We start from the raw sequence: 13369 nt of genomic DNA, 5'->3' as shown, positions 1-13369 counted from the left end.
CAGAAATATTGAACCGATTGTACTGTTATAAAATCAATTTCATTCTGTAGGTATCTGATCGTAATCTTAGTTTATCAATGTATCAGTGGAAACCGTTTTCAACATTATTGCAACCACATTTCAATTAGGTGGACAGTGTGTCTACTTGTGTCTCCAAGCGGCTAAGAACTCACACTCCACTTCGCAGGAAGAGATATTGTTCATGTTACGCATACTGTCAACAATGAACGGGGTTACGAACAATCAATGGTTTATAAACTAAAGGAAAAAAAACTACACTAATATCATTTAATTGTTATGTTATGTCATTCCCAGCGTGCAGCCGGTCACACATCGTTTTGCGTTCTAATCACTTATAAATCAATAACGATACGATGTGCGTCGAATAGAAACGAATGTAACAAATAACTTTTAATGTGCCAAAACCTTTTTTTTGCCAAAAGAACCTTTTTTTTATTATGTTCTGATTAAATCATTGCATCGTTGTAAAAACATCGTTTGAGCAACTTCTGATTTCAATTCAGGTTTCATTCTTGTGATAACTTTTTTTCTCTCTATTACAGCCATTACAAAAATAAGCAAAAACACATCATATATAAAGGATCTGCAAATTGGGCTATCAGTTACTTGCTTACTATTCCTACAGTCAACGGTGCCACATGGAAAATACTTATTCCTCCTAGTGTAAACGTGTCTATTACATCGACATTATTGTAAAGAAGGACATATTGCCGTAAAACGATTTAAAACGCCGACACCATGGCTACGAGTCCGGGTTCAGATAACAATTGTAACATCTATATGCCACCGCTAGGGTGTTCCGTGGCGTCCTCGCATGACTTCAGTGATTATCAATGGTTTACAGATTTTGGGTAGGTTTCGCATATGACGCATATAATGGTGATTCGGTAATGTGTTCGTTTTAACACAATACATTTCATTTTTCCCGATGTGCAGAAGTTATCGCGACGGAGTGACCACACACCAGAGCATCCTATCGGCACTATCCGCGTCGTACAATGGAATTGGCGAGTTATCGTACTACGAGAAGATGGCGAAGGATATTGATGCCAATCTGGCTGAGATCGATATGGAAAGTTTCCGCAAGGAAGACATCAATTCGCTGTTGACCGCTATCCCGTCGCAGCTACGGCTAGACGATGCAGAGCGCAAAGCGCGCAACAATAATCGCATTTTCTCGACGATAACTAGTTGTACGGCGGCAGGACTTATTCCGGCCGATATGATGGACAATTCATTCTGTAAATCGGAGTTGCTGTTTTCCCCGGTGAAGGAATCGCACATCAGTGTGGATTCGCTGGACATGGACGGATATCCGGATGAAGAGGATATTATACTAACCTGCCAGGCGAACAAAGATAACTACACCATAGCATTTGAGCAAAGTATACTCTACTCAGAGGAAAGTTATTACGGTAGGTATTGGAGGATGGTTGTTTGATACGTTTAAATTAGGTATCGGTTTAATCGAACAACCTGCATTTTTCTAGATGGGCCAGAACATTATGGCAAATATAAACGTATGAACCTGCTGAATAATTTACAAAACCGGGCCCAGTACATTAGACATAAAGATTCCATGTCCCGTTCCGAAGTCAACTACACAACCTGGAGTAATGTGAAGCGAAATGGAACAGTACAACGGTATGTTAGGTTCAACGGTTCAACCCTAATAGCACAACATACAATATTCTACTGATACTGTATTATGATTGCAGGCCACCGATTGCTGTAAACCCGCTGCTCACTCATATTTCACGTCACAATCGGACGTGCTTCGTAAGAAAAAGCTTCAGCATGCCTAATTTGCAGTCGGATCAACCGTGCTCGTCGCCAACACATCTTCCTTCGAAGGATCAGCATCCATTGAACGTTTCCCAAGCTGGAAATGGCCACAATTCGGAAGAATCGTTTGAAAGGCCAATGCGTACCTTGCTTCCAATGTACACCCTACCAACAGATTCGGAGAATGAAAGCAGCACTAATGGGAATGTAGTCGATGGAACCGATCAAAGCAATGAGAACAACCACCTGACAGTTCACGAACATCGAGAGTCAATGTTACTAACAAGGCAACAGCAGCCGGAAGAGCAACAGCATCAGCAATTGCAACACCAAGTACAGCAACAAACGCTGCAACAACCATCGTTTAATTTGGTGAAGCTTTTCATAAAACAGAAAAGCAGCTCAACGGACACGTGCATGGATGTGTCCTCCGGATGCTGGCCAAGCGATAGTACCAATAGTGGCGGTTCAGGAGATCATCAGATGCATCACCTTGGGGCAGGAGTAACAATTCCAGCCTTACGGTGTCGTAAGAAAAGTATGCACGATTCGGGCAAATGTTCCACTACCGGTGGTGGAAGTGTCGGTGGAAGACATGGCGATGAGGAAGAGTTTCAATTGGATAGTCTAGATGCACAAATTAACAACAGTCACGTGAACACTAATAATAATAACGGCAGTCACAGTGACGCCGATGACGATGGTCTAAATGGGGAAAGAGGGCCCCCGACGTCGCCTCAGCGTGCTCAAGGAACGAATGGAGGACCGGTTACTGGTAATACGAAGCTAAACGACTTTAACCGACAGATGCACGGCTCTCCGCGTAGACAATACAAGGGATTCAGCATGAACATTGGCGGTGGCAGAAGATTGCTGCATGATCTTTTGCAACAACACAACGGCGGCAGCATTGGTTCGGCCAGTGCGCTGAATAGCAGTAGCAGTATTAACAATAACAATAATCACAATCTGAACAACAACAATAGCTATAAAGACACCAACAGCGATACCAGCCGCACTTCAGAGAACTTAACGCAAATATTCAATCACAGTGGCAATAACAATACCACCATCTCCACGGGCTCCAAAACGAAGATTCCAATCGATATGATTACTAAATCGATGCAAACTTCCCTCATCGGAACTTCGACCGCTAGTAATGGCCATGTTGCGAGGGAGAAGGTGCGTGTAATACCACCCTCTTTTTTGGATCGCTTAAATGAGCTTGGCGATAAGCAGAAAGCTCCAGTGTTTGTGGTGTATCCCAACTATGCACTTCCAGATTTGGGCTTCCTGAAGACACAAAACGAGGTCGTCATATCACCGCTGACGTTTAAAGAAGCGATGACGGGCGCAGGTCGTCCGCTTAAAAAACCGCGCCCAGTCTCAATGAATGATATCGAAAATATACGACAGCGTGAGTACAAGCACGTTACTGACTGGAAGTCGCTCGTTTTTCTTCTGCCAACTGAGTATCGTAAGCTGCTGCGTCACATTCCTGAAGTTAGCGAGTTGAGTTTGTCTACCGAGAAACAACCCATGTTTTGCATGACGCCCCCATTGCGACGCGGTGTCGCTCGAGGTGTGAGTTGTGATTGTACGAATTTATTAAATCAGAACACGCAAACGTACAACAGTTCGAGTTCAGGCGGAAGTTCGAGTGCTGCACCAAGCTCCGGATATCGAGGATCTTCGACGATGCTTACGACGGACTCCGAGATGGATGGTATCTTGGGACCATCGAATAGCAGTAATATTTTCAACAATAATATGTATGTTTACCAGTATGATAGTCCGGCAGAGGTTTTAGTACCCTCCGAACGACCTCCTTCGGGACGCACGGTAGGTGGAGCTCCCAAGAGCATCCTTCGGCGACCGCAAGGATCAAGTAGAGGGTCTAGTAATCCGGCAAACATTGGAGCTAACAATCACAGCAACATGAAAACCAAGCGTAGCAGTATGTTCGAAGAGCAACAAATGTTGCACTATCCACAAGCGTCACGTGAAAAGCGTCGGTCGTTGCAAGAACACCATTCGTACAACTTTTACGAAGATCCCGAAGAGGAGGAAGAACATTGTGCTGAACCGAAGCTTCACAATTCGCCCAACATGACACCACATCCGCGATTAGCCAATACACCAAAGTTACCCTCGGCAGATCATTACCATAAGCTGAACAAGTTGGTAGAGTTTAGCGACAACGATATTGCAGCTGTTGGCGACGCTAACCATCAACAATGTATCGACGATGATCTGGATGCTCGTGTACGGGCGGAGCAATTCCTGTCGCACGTACCGAAATCGGAGCTCAAGCACTATGCCGAAATTGCACACATCCTAGAATCAACCGAAATGATCGAATCTTCTGAACCGGCTTATGATCGTACCAGGTTACGTAACGAGGTCAGTCGATTGTTGTCACAGAAGAGAAACGTAACCTTCACAAAGCAACAATCGGTTCCATCCGTCTCAAGCGCTAACAATACCACACCAGTGCGGCAACAGCCATCTCCGGCAACGGTTTTGTTACGACCGACCGAAATAAAGTTTTCCACGCCACCAAACTCACCGAACATGTCGGTCACGGTGGCAAAAACCAGTCATCACCATACAACGACGGGAATAGCGGTCGAAAAGAAACCTCCCGTTGCCCAACGTACGCCCTCGTCATTGGCAGGTTCGCCAGCTTCTGGTACGGAGAAGGAAAAACAGGATAAAATTCAGACAAATCGCTTCAAACGACTCCAAATTCAATGGGAACTGTTGAGCAAAGAAACGAACTCGAAGGCATCTGCCGATGGGCAACGAAAAGAGATTCGCAGTGGTGGTAATACTCCAACCGGTGGTAACTGTAGTTCCAAATCGCGAATTCCCCGCCCTGTGAGCTATCCCACCACCAGGTCCGTAAACTGTAGTGACGTTAATGTTTGTATAAATTTGCGGTTCAGTTTAACATTTTCAAACACCTTACTATGTTACAGAACGAACTCTGATCCTGTAGTGAGCAAAACGCTAAAATCGCCTAGTCGAATTGTGGCACCAAAGAAGTATGGTGCTATGCAGTCTCCAGTCACAACGCCTCCTACACCTGCCCCACGTACGCCAAGCAAAACGTTTAGCAACACCACGCCCAAGAAAGTGTCATCTGCTCCCTCTCGGTACGTATTGCCTTGTGCGTGGCTTCATTGATGTTGCAAACAAACAAAACCATTGGCGGTCTATTTAAGGCATTTGTTGATAAAATTGTTTCTATCTTAATCCTCAGCCCCGCGACACGCACACGGTGAAGAGAATACGATATGATATATATTTGTGTAATAAGTCCTTCACTAACTGTCTGTATGATTCTTTTTCCTCTTTTTCTTATGTTCACCACCTTTCTGCCAATTGTTTATCATTATGATTTGAACTCCCCTCTACTGAACCATCCGACCTGTAAAACAATCATATCAACTTTATCTTTATTTGTTGACATCAACAATCAACATTGTATCGACAATGTAGCATTCCGCTCGGAAATCGCAGCAAAAAATATCTTGTAAGTATGCATCACAGTGGGATGCGATTTATCGCTCTTCCGGAAGGTTTAATAATGCATATTCCGTATGAATATTGTTTACAGGCTAAGTAGCAAAGACAAGAGTGTTGACGTAAGGATTGTTTCATGAGCGGCGTTCGGATGCTGATACAACGGAGATTAACCCATAATGATCGCTTTTAAACCAAAGGAAGTGTATAAATATTAACCCAACTACCTGTTACCAGAGGCAGAGGAGGACAGAAATGCGCCACATCGTTTAGCGAAACGATGAGTAGTGAAAGCTGCTGTAAATTGTATTTTGTCGGCGTTAGAATTTCATTTGCTCCCCACATTCTCTCTACGCGCTGGATAAGAAGATATGGTAATAAGATACGACGTCACGAGGATGCTACGGAAATATGTGACCACATTACGCAGTACAGTCCCTGCAGATGGTTCTTGCGTTGAATTAAGCTGCTTTTTTGCCACATGTGTGTACACACAATCGTTTATTTACTATAACTGTCGCTTGTTGCTAACGATCACTCCATTCTGGCCACATGTCTCCGTAACGGTGCGAATATTATTTACAGTAGGAAAAATGCGACTGAATTATACAGAGGTGTAGATAATGGATAACGGCGGTGTTCTGTGTAGTGTGGTACCAAGCCTTGCTCTGTCGAACCGTTACGGTGGCATGATTGTGCCCGGGGAACTGCAATAGCGCTGCTTTGATCAGAACAAGCATTACATGAAGCTCGTTCATACGTCGTACGCTGCATATCGACTGGCGCTACTTTAATTTTTAAAGTACTAAACGTTGTTATAAAAAAAAGCATTATTGTATTCAAACACTATAGGGATTAATGTTTTGTTTGCAAAAAAACAGCCAGATCTGCGATATTAGTCGGTGGTGTGGGAGTAAAAAGGTAGGAAATTATCAGCAGCAATTATTATTCAGCGCTTCTTAGTCAGCTTGCTTCGTAATAGCTAAACAATATGCATAAATCGATTATAATACTCATGCGCTCTGTAATCAATGCCATAATATTCACATATAATCAAGCGTCGGTGGAGTGCAGAAGCCAGGATAGCTACAGAAGAGTGTTATGGAACGAGTGTTAAAGATGGGTTAGAATTGTTTAGTATTAGTATGTACAGGCATATTATATGTAGAGAAGATGCATATTTTTCGGTATTACTACTATTATTATTACCATTTGTTTGCTTAATGAACAGAAGCAGTTTTGCCTAGTTCGAATCGCTCATTAATGCAGACCAAACACTAAGTCATTAGAGTAAAGCTTCTGAAGAATTATATTTTACTCTACCCCTAGTCTTTTCTATTGATATACATTCAAATTTTATCCTTTGTTTCACTCTGTAGTCTGTAAGGACGCTAGTACGGGAAACGAATGTAGCGGAATATACATCTTTCAATCGCTTTCGAATGCATTGGGACGTGCAATATGTTCCTTTCATTGCATGCGTTTTATATTAATCTAAGTTGTGACTAAGATGCCGAATGATGCAAAGTCATCGCTTGCAGTGAAACATCTTCTTTCTTCATTTACCTTTGCAGAGTATTGTTACCATGACCATGATTGTAAATCTAGCTATAGGATGCATCCCCAGGCTCTATTATTAATATACAAAGAGACAGACTAAAACCAAAACCATCCGCAACCACCATTGCTTGCGCTTGCTGGATAAATGTTTCTGGAGTGTAACGCAATGTTTTGAAGCTAGTCGGAGCGATTAAATTTGTTTAACTAAGTGATCGATACATAAGTACAGAAGTGTAGAAGAAGGCACAGTCACTGTCAGGATGAGAAAAACATTACATTCTCTCCCTCACGACGCGATACCTCCTACAGTCAAATAAGAATGAAATTTATTATGCGTTTTTTTATTTTACTATCGCTGCTCATCGCTGCTTCAGTGCCTCAGTGGCGGCAGATATGCAATGAACAGATTTATACAGCGTGCCATAACATCAAGAACGTTTTCAGCAACTTTGTTTTATCTTTCTATCGTGGTCAGTCAAGTATGTTGTATGGGACATTGAAAGTTAATATATAACATCAATTGTTACTATAAACGCTAAACATTGCATCCATAAGTGTGGAGACAACGCATTCATTATACCATGCGCTATTACCATCACTGCTTCGCTGTAATTGTTGTTCGACGTGAGTAATTGTTTCGCTTTGGCTTATTTATTTTGTTTTTTAATTGCGATAGTGTGCAAATCATTCAAACATAATCTATAATCATAAATAACAGATATGAATATATTTGATGAAATGAAGTAAAACAGATTATACAAACTGCTAGAATGCTAATCTAATAAATAAAGCATTTAATCAAAGAATATGAATGAGAGAAATGTGTTAATGGTGTACCATCGCCACCGTCGGCTACACCTCTTTTTGACTTTTTGGGCTTCCCGTTTAGTTCAATTCACTCAGCAGCATAAATATAAAACATGTAAAAGTTCACATTTACTTGAAAACGATAAAATTATGTATTTCTTTATAAATGTATACAATTAGTGCAATTCACACTAATACGAAGAACATATTTTAAAGTTGGATGAATCGGAGTTGTAGTTGGTAGCGGCATGGCAGCCACACCGGTACCACATCTCATCCGGATTCTTCCCCCTGGGACTGAGCTAGTGATGGGTAAAATCCTTTGTTAACGGCCTCTGGTTAATTCACCACCAATTCATTCTGGAATCAACTTCAAGATATGTACCGAACGAAGCCAGATTATAAGCTAACCCAAAAAAACTATGCTCAGAACCGAAATAGATCTTACATATCTGGAACAATCTGTAGTCAGCTTCAGAATTCACTCCAGAATTCTCGTCACTAAACTGAGTACCCGTGGCTACGTGGAAAAAAATAGACTAGTAAGCCAGCTTTGGTAGTCATGCTCGATTAGGTTTGCCATATCTAGCTACTGCAAACGGAACCCTACGACGATGGACACTGCTATGCCGCCAATTTCTCCGCCGATGCAGCTGCAGCCAACAGTTTTTGCCTTTGGGTTTCTTGCCATTCGATCGGATGTTTGCGCTTAATATGTGCATACATATTTGCATTCGAATTTGTTTTGTGTTCACACACGCTACAGGAATACAGCGACTGTTCGGTGTGTAGTGCTCGATGTTCCTTTAAGTAAATCTTGCGCTTGAACCGTTTGCCACAAAACTCACACTCAAACTTATCCTGCGCATGTACACCTTTACGATGTTGATACAAGGTGGTGGCATTTTTGCACCGCTGCTGGCAAATTTTTTGGGCTTCCCGTTTAGTTCAATTCACTCAGCAGCATAAATATAAAACATGTTATAAACATTTACTTGAAAACGATAAAATTATGTATTTCTTTATAAATGTATACAATTAGTACAATTCACACTAATACGAAGAACATATTTTAAAGTTGGATGAATCGGAGTTGTAGTTGGTAGCGGCATGGCAGCCACACCGGTACCACATCTCATCCGGATTCTTCCCCCTGGGACTGAGCTAGTGATGGGTAAAATCCTTTGTTAACGGCCTCTGGTTAATTCACCACCAATTCATTCTGGAATCAATTTCGAGATATGTACCGAACGAAGCCAGATTATAAGCTAACCCAAAAAAACTATGCTCAGAACCGAAATAGATCTTACATATCTGGAACAATCTGTAGTCAGCTTCAGAATTCACTCCAGAATTCTCGTCACTAAACTGAGTACCCGTGGCTACGTGGAAAAAAATAGACTAGTAAGCCAGCTTTGGTAGTCATGCTCGATTAGGTTTGCCATATCTAGCTACTGCAAACGGAACCCTACGACGATGGACACTGCTATGCCGCCAATTTCTCCGCCGATGCAGCTGCAGCCAACAGTTTTTGCCTTTGGGTTTCTTGCCATTCGATCGGATGTTTGCGCTTAATATGTGCATACATATTTGCATTCGAATTTGTTTTGTGTTCACACACGCTACAGGAATACAGCGACTGTTCGGTGTGTAGTGCTCGATGTTCCTTTAAGTAAATCTTGCGCTTGAACCGTTTGCCACAAAACTCACACTCAAACTTATCCTGCGCATGTACACCTTTACGATGTTGATACAAGGTGGTGGCATTTTTGCACCGCTGCTGGCAAATATCACACTCAAATACCTCGTCCTTGCCCGGGTGCACGTTCCGCGTGTGATTTTTAAGACCTCGAGCCCCATTTACCCACACTCCACACTGCGGGCACTGCCGTTTCTCGGTCACCACTTGCCCAAGATGGCCACGCACGTGCCTTTCAAGGGCGGCCTTGGTACGAAACTCTTTACCGCAGGTGTGGCAGATTTGTTTCTCATCTGTACCGTGCATGTGATTAATATGGACTCGTAGCGCCTGCACGCTAGAAAGGATCTTACCACAAATGTGACACGGGGCCTGCACGTGACGCAAGATGTGTGCTTTAAGCTGATAACTCTTCTCGTACGACTGGTGACATTGGTCACATTTGAACGGTTGCTCTTTTGGCTCGGCACAATGATGCCTTTTATTGTGTTGCCGAAGCGTATACCGGCTGCGATAGTTTTTCTGACACAGTTCGCACCTAAAAGCATCTGGTTTCACGTGGAACGCTATATGGTCCAGTACACGAAATGTGCGGAAAAACTTTTGATTACAACAGGCAATGAATCCGCGAACGTTATGCGCCTTCCGAGAGTGCATCTGTAGCCGTTGGAAGGTGGTAAACTCTTTAGAACATATCTCGCACACCATTGAGAAAAATTCTCTGATGCGATTATTGTCTTCTATTCGTTTTCGTATTGAAGAGTTTCTATCCTTTTGAGTATTATCTTCATCGTCGAGCGCCTCCGTTTCATCACCATCGTTGTCGTCAGCACAGACGGCTTCTGATGATTTTCTTTTCAACAGGATTTTTTCTTCATTTATCGTGGTCATAGCAATGGAAGGTGGTACGCCGTCTCTACTATCATGAGAACATTCCTCATGCTTTGCCTGGCGATTGTTATCATTGTTAGCACTCGTACGATTGTTCTCTTCTTCTGTGCTCGTTAGTAGAGGTTTCATACACTTCCTTCGATCGCGCTCATCAGTATTGTATTTACTTTCCACGACTATCTGATTATTGTCAGCATTTGTTTGTTCTGCTTTCAGTTGCTCTTGTGTTCGAAGAACTAGCTCCAAAAACGTGCAAAATTCCTGAACTTTCACCACGCAAATATCACATACTTTCGCGGGTAAGCAATCATTTTCTGCAAACTGTACGGAAATCATCTTTTACCAAATGTGAAATTGTGTTCTTATGCGATTGGGTTGTGAATAAAACCACTTTATCTACCTGCATGTGGAAAAGCCTTCCCAAATTTCTACTAAAGCCTTTGTCGTGCATTCGAACGGTACCACCTACACGATCCAGACAAAGCCGACAGCGATCCATGTTGGAGAATGTTAGATTTTCACTCTAGTAATTTCTGTCCGCTTTAGCCATTCGAGCGAAGTTGAAGTAAAATGTAAACAAACAATAGCAGTGTTGCCAAGCTTTTTCATGCATTTTTCCGATTGCACACTGGTGAAAAATTAGAATTTATAAAATAATGGTTCTACCTATTGCATGGCACACACTGGAATGTTAGCGGAAGGTTAATCATAGTTGTAATTTGCGGTCAATTTTTCTCTTTATTCAATTTCAACGTTTCCGAAAATAAATTCGATTGTGGAGTAGTGCAGTGCATGATATAAACTAACTGACGATTGAAGAATCGAACGCAAGCATATAACCTTTTCGATTTCGACAAAGAAGAACAACAAGAACGAGAGGAAGGAGGACTGGCGACAGTACGAAGAAGAAACAGTTGTGCGTTTTTCAATCAGTATCAGCATAAGTAGCAAACGTAGCAAACAAACAAATTTCCTCGCGGAGTGCAGTGCCTGGAGCGTATGAATGTGTGCGTGGTGCAAAGTGTTGAATGTAGGCGTAGTGTATAATTTACCGTAATCCCCGAACAAGCTGCCCTGCGAATCGAGCAGCGGCCATCCTCAAGCATCTCGTTTCACCGTGTATCAGGAGTGGAAAAAACAGCAGTTTCTACAGTGCAGCTCAATTGCTGACGCATTTGCCAAGTGCAACGTTGTGTTTTTTTAAAGTGAAAAAGCAGCAAGTTCGAGGTGCGATCTGTGTTACGCTACCATAGCAACAGGCGAGAACGCAAGGCTCTGGTATTATTATTACCCAGCAAAAAAAGATGGTTGTGCAAGTCGTCATGCTCACAAATCTGTGAATCATCATCGAATAACGGAAGTCATCTCTGGCATCCAACATATTCCTGGCAGCAAGCAGCTTGGTAAGCAAAAGGTGGCCGAACGCCATTGCGGAAGAAAATATGGCGATGTATTTTTACGCTCTGTGTAGGATCATCAGTGCGATATATCGGACACGAAGGCCTCCGGCCATGAGCGCTGTAAGAGAAACCCTGGGCGACAAAATGAGACGCATAGATCGCCAAGATAGCACAGGAGGTCTATTAATAGTGCAATTCATACTTTGTTAACCGGTAATCCGTGTTTAGCGAACATCTTGTGCGAAAAATTCTCCGAACATCGCATCATGATATGATAAGCGCACAGTCGGTTGAACAGGTTCGCCTCGGAATACTTTCAATATTCCTTCCTGCCTGCCTGCCTGCCTGCTTCAGCATAAACCCAGCGAACAGAATTGGGGCCGAAAAACTGAGTTGGCGTTGCTCCAGCTGTCATCAGTCTGACATTCGCTCGGTTGGCTGTGGTTGGCTCCGTTCGTCCGCGCGCAGTCTGTGTCAAGGCGAACGTAATTAAAACGGGGACATGCGGCGAAACCCCTCCAGCGGAGCGGTCCAAGACACGTCGACGATGTTGAAGAGTTCGATGGGTTTTTAAATCTCCCCTATGTCCAACTGCTGACACTGGCAATGGATTGTCCTCTACTCGTAATCGATCGTGTTGTGTCATATGTAACGGTAATTGTACAATTATTCTGCGCACCTGGGGTGGCGATCTTTAACGCGAAAGGTCGCCGAGTTGCGGCAGGTGATTCGAAATGCACGTACATACCCACACACACAATCGCGATGATCTCCAGGTGTTAGAGCCCAAAGTGTCGAGGCCGTTCTTTGCTCCTGTTTCAACTGTTGCGCACAAAAAATCCAATGTTTTTGATATAAGATTTATTAATCCAGTCACTAGATCTTAAGTCCTGTACTTTCAAATTGTATTAATTCATTTCGTGAAATCCAAATATTTGTTGATAAAATAGTTCTAGGAATGATGTCGCTACTACCAATAAGGCCATCTTTACAAGCCACTTTAGAAAAACCGATGTTGGGTTAAGAGATACGCATAGGCCTCGTTAAGGCTTTTAGTAAAAGTTGGTCTTGTTAGATTATGTTATGGTTGTGGTTACGAATTGTTTTTATGGACATTTTATCAGTTGATACTCATTTTTTTCTTGAAGTAGGGACGGGACTACAGTCAATACAAGAGTTACGCGGTTTTCGACTTACGCGGATTCGGAGGTATTTGATCCCTTAATACGACATATAAACGATGTTTTAGAACTCGAGATACGCGGATTTCTCTGGAACGCATTAACCCCGTATCTCGGGTATCGACTGTATACTATTAGTTTCCATTTTTTTGTTCAAAGGAATTTTTTTTAGTAGATTGCAATTTGCGAAGTAGATTGTCAGTGGAATAACACAAATAATTAATTTTATGGATGCAATACTGTACGCATTGTCGTATTTTTCATTATATATGGATATATGGATTATATGCTGTAATGGATTTCATGTCACTATTTAACTATTTGATAAAATTAAAGAATGTCTGCTGTACAGCCGATTACTATGTAATGAAAACCCCAATTAGGGGCGGCCCGGTGGCATGATGGTAGCGGCGGCGGTCTTCACTCGAACGGACCGGACCAAAATCCCATCCGGACCAATCCCCCGTAGCAAGGACTAACTATCCGGCTATGTGGTA

The 13369-nt window shown here is 42.6% G+C and overlaps 2 protein-coding genes across 2 annotated transcripts; one reads left to right on the top strand and one right to left on the bottom strand.

The window, feature by feature from the left end:
• Window positions 1-759: 759 nt before the first annotated feature.
• On the top strand, window positions 760-5437 carry LOC128718123 (putative uncharacterized protein DDB_G0293878). The gene is made up of 8 exons (XM_053811797.1): window positions 760-872; window positions 958-1436; window positions 1512-1665; window positions 1740-4706; window positions 4788-4964; window positions 5072-5089; window positions 5311-5344; window positions 5429-5437. The coding sequence occupies exons 1-8, from the start codon at window positions 760-762 to the stop codon at window positions 5435-5437; spliced, it is 3951 nt and encodes a 1316-aa protein (XP_053667772.1).
• Window positions 5438-9187: 3750 nt separating this feature from the next.
• On the bottom strand, window positions 9188-10790 carry LOC128719050 (transcription factor grauzone-like). Its single transcript, XM_053812671.1, has 2 exons — window positions 10692-10790; window positions 9188-10612 (listed from the first exon to the last, which is right to left on the bottom strand). The coding sequence occupies exons 1-2, from the start codon at window positions 10788-10790 to the stop codon at window positions 9188-9190; spliced, it is 1524 nt and encodes a 507-aa protein (XP_053668646.1).
• Between the last annotated feature and the right edge of the window lie 2579 nt (window positions 10791-13369).

The sequence above is a fragment of the Anopheles marshallii genome, chromosome 2 (genome assembly GCF_943734725.1).
Source record: "Anopheles marshallii chromosome 2, idAnoMarsDA_429_01, whole genome shotgun sequence".
NCBI lineage: Eukaryota > Metazoa > Arthropoda > Insecta > Diptera > Culicidae > Anopheles > Anopheles marshallii.
Note: the sequence above shows the minus strand (reverse complement) of the source record. Positions and strands in the feature narration are given on the sequence as shown.

Excerpts from the sequence above, each read along its gene's own strand:
- LOC128719050 (XM_053812671.1), bottom strand. The coding sequence starts at position 10,790 with ATGGATCGCTGTCGGCTTTGTCTGGATCGTGTAGGTGGTACCGTTCGA. Across the intron at positions 10,613-10,691 it reads GAAGGCTTTTCCACATGCAG|TTTGCAGAAAATGATTGCTT; the intron begins GTAGATAAAGTG and ends ATTTCCGTACAG.
- LOC128718123 (XM_053811797.1), top strand. The coding sequence starts at position 760 with ATGGCTACGAGTCCGGGTTCAGATAACAATTGTAACATCTATATGCCA. Across the intron at positions 1,437-1,511 it reads CTCAGAGGAAAGTTATTACG|ATGGGCCAGAACATTATGGC; the intron begins GTAGGTATTGGA and ends GCATTTTTCTAG. Across the intron at positions 1,666-1,739 it reads CGAAATGGAACAGTACAACG|GCCACCGATTGCTGTAAACC; the intron begins GTATGTTAGGTT and ends TTATGATTGCAG.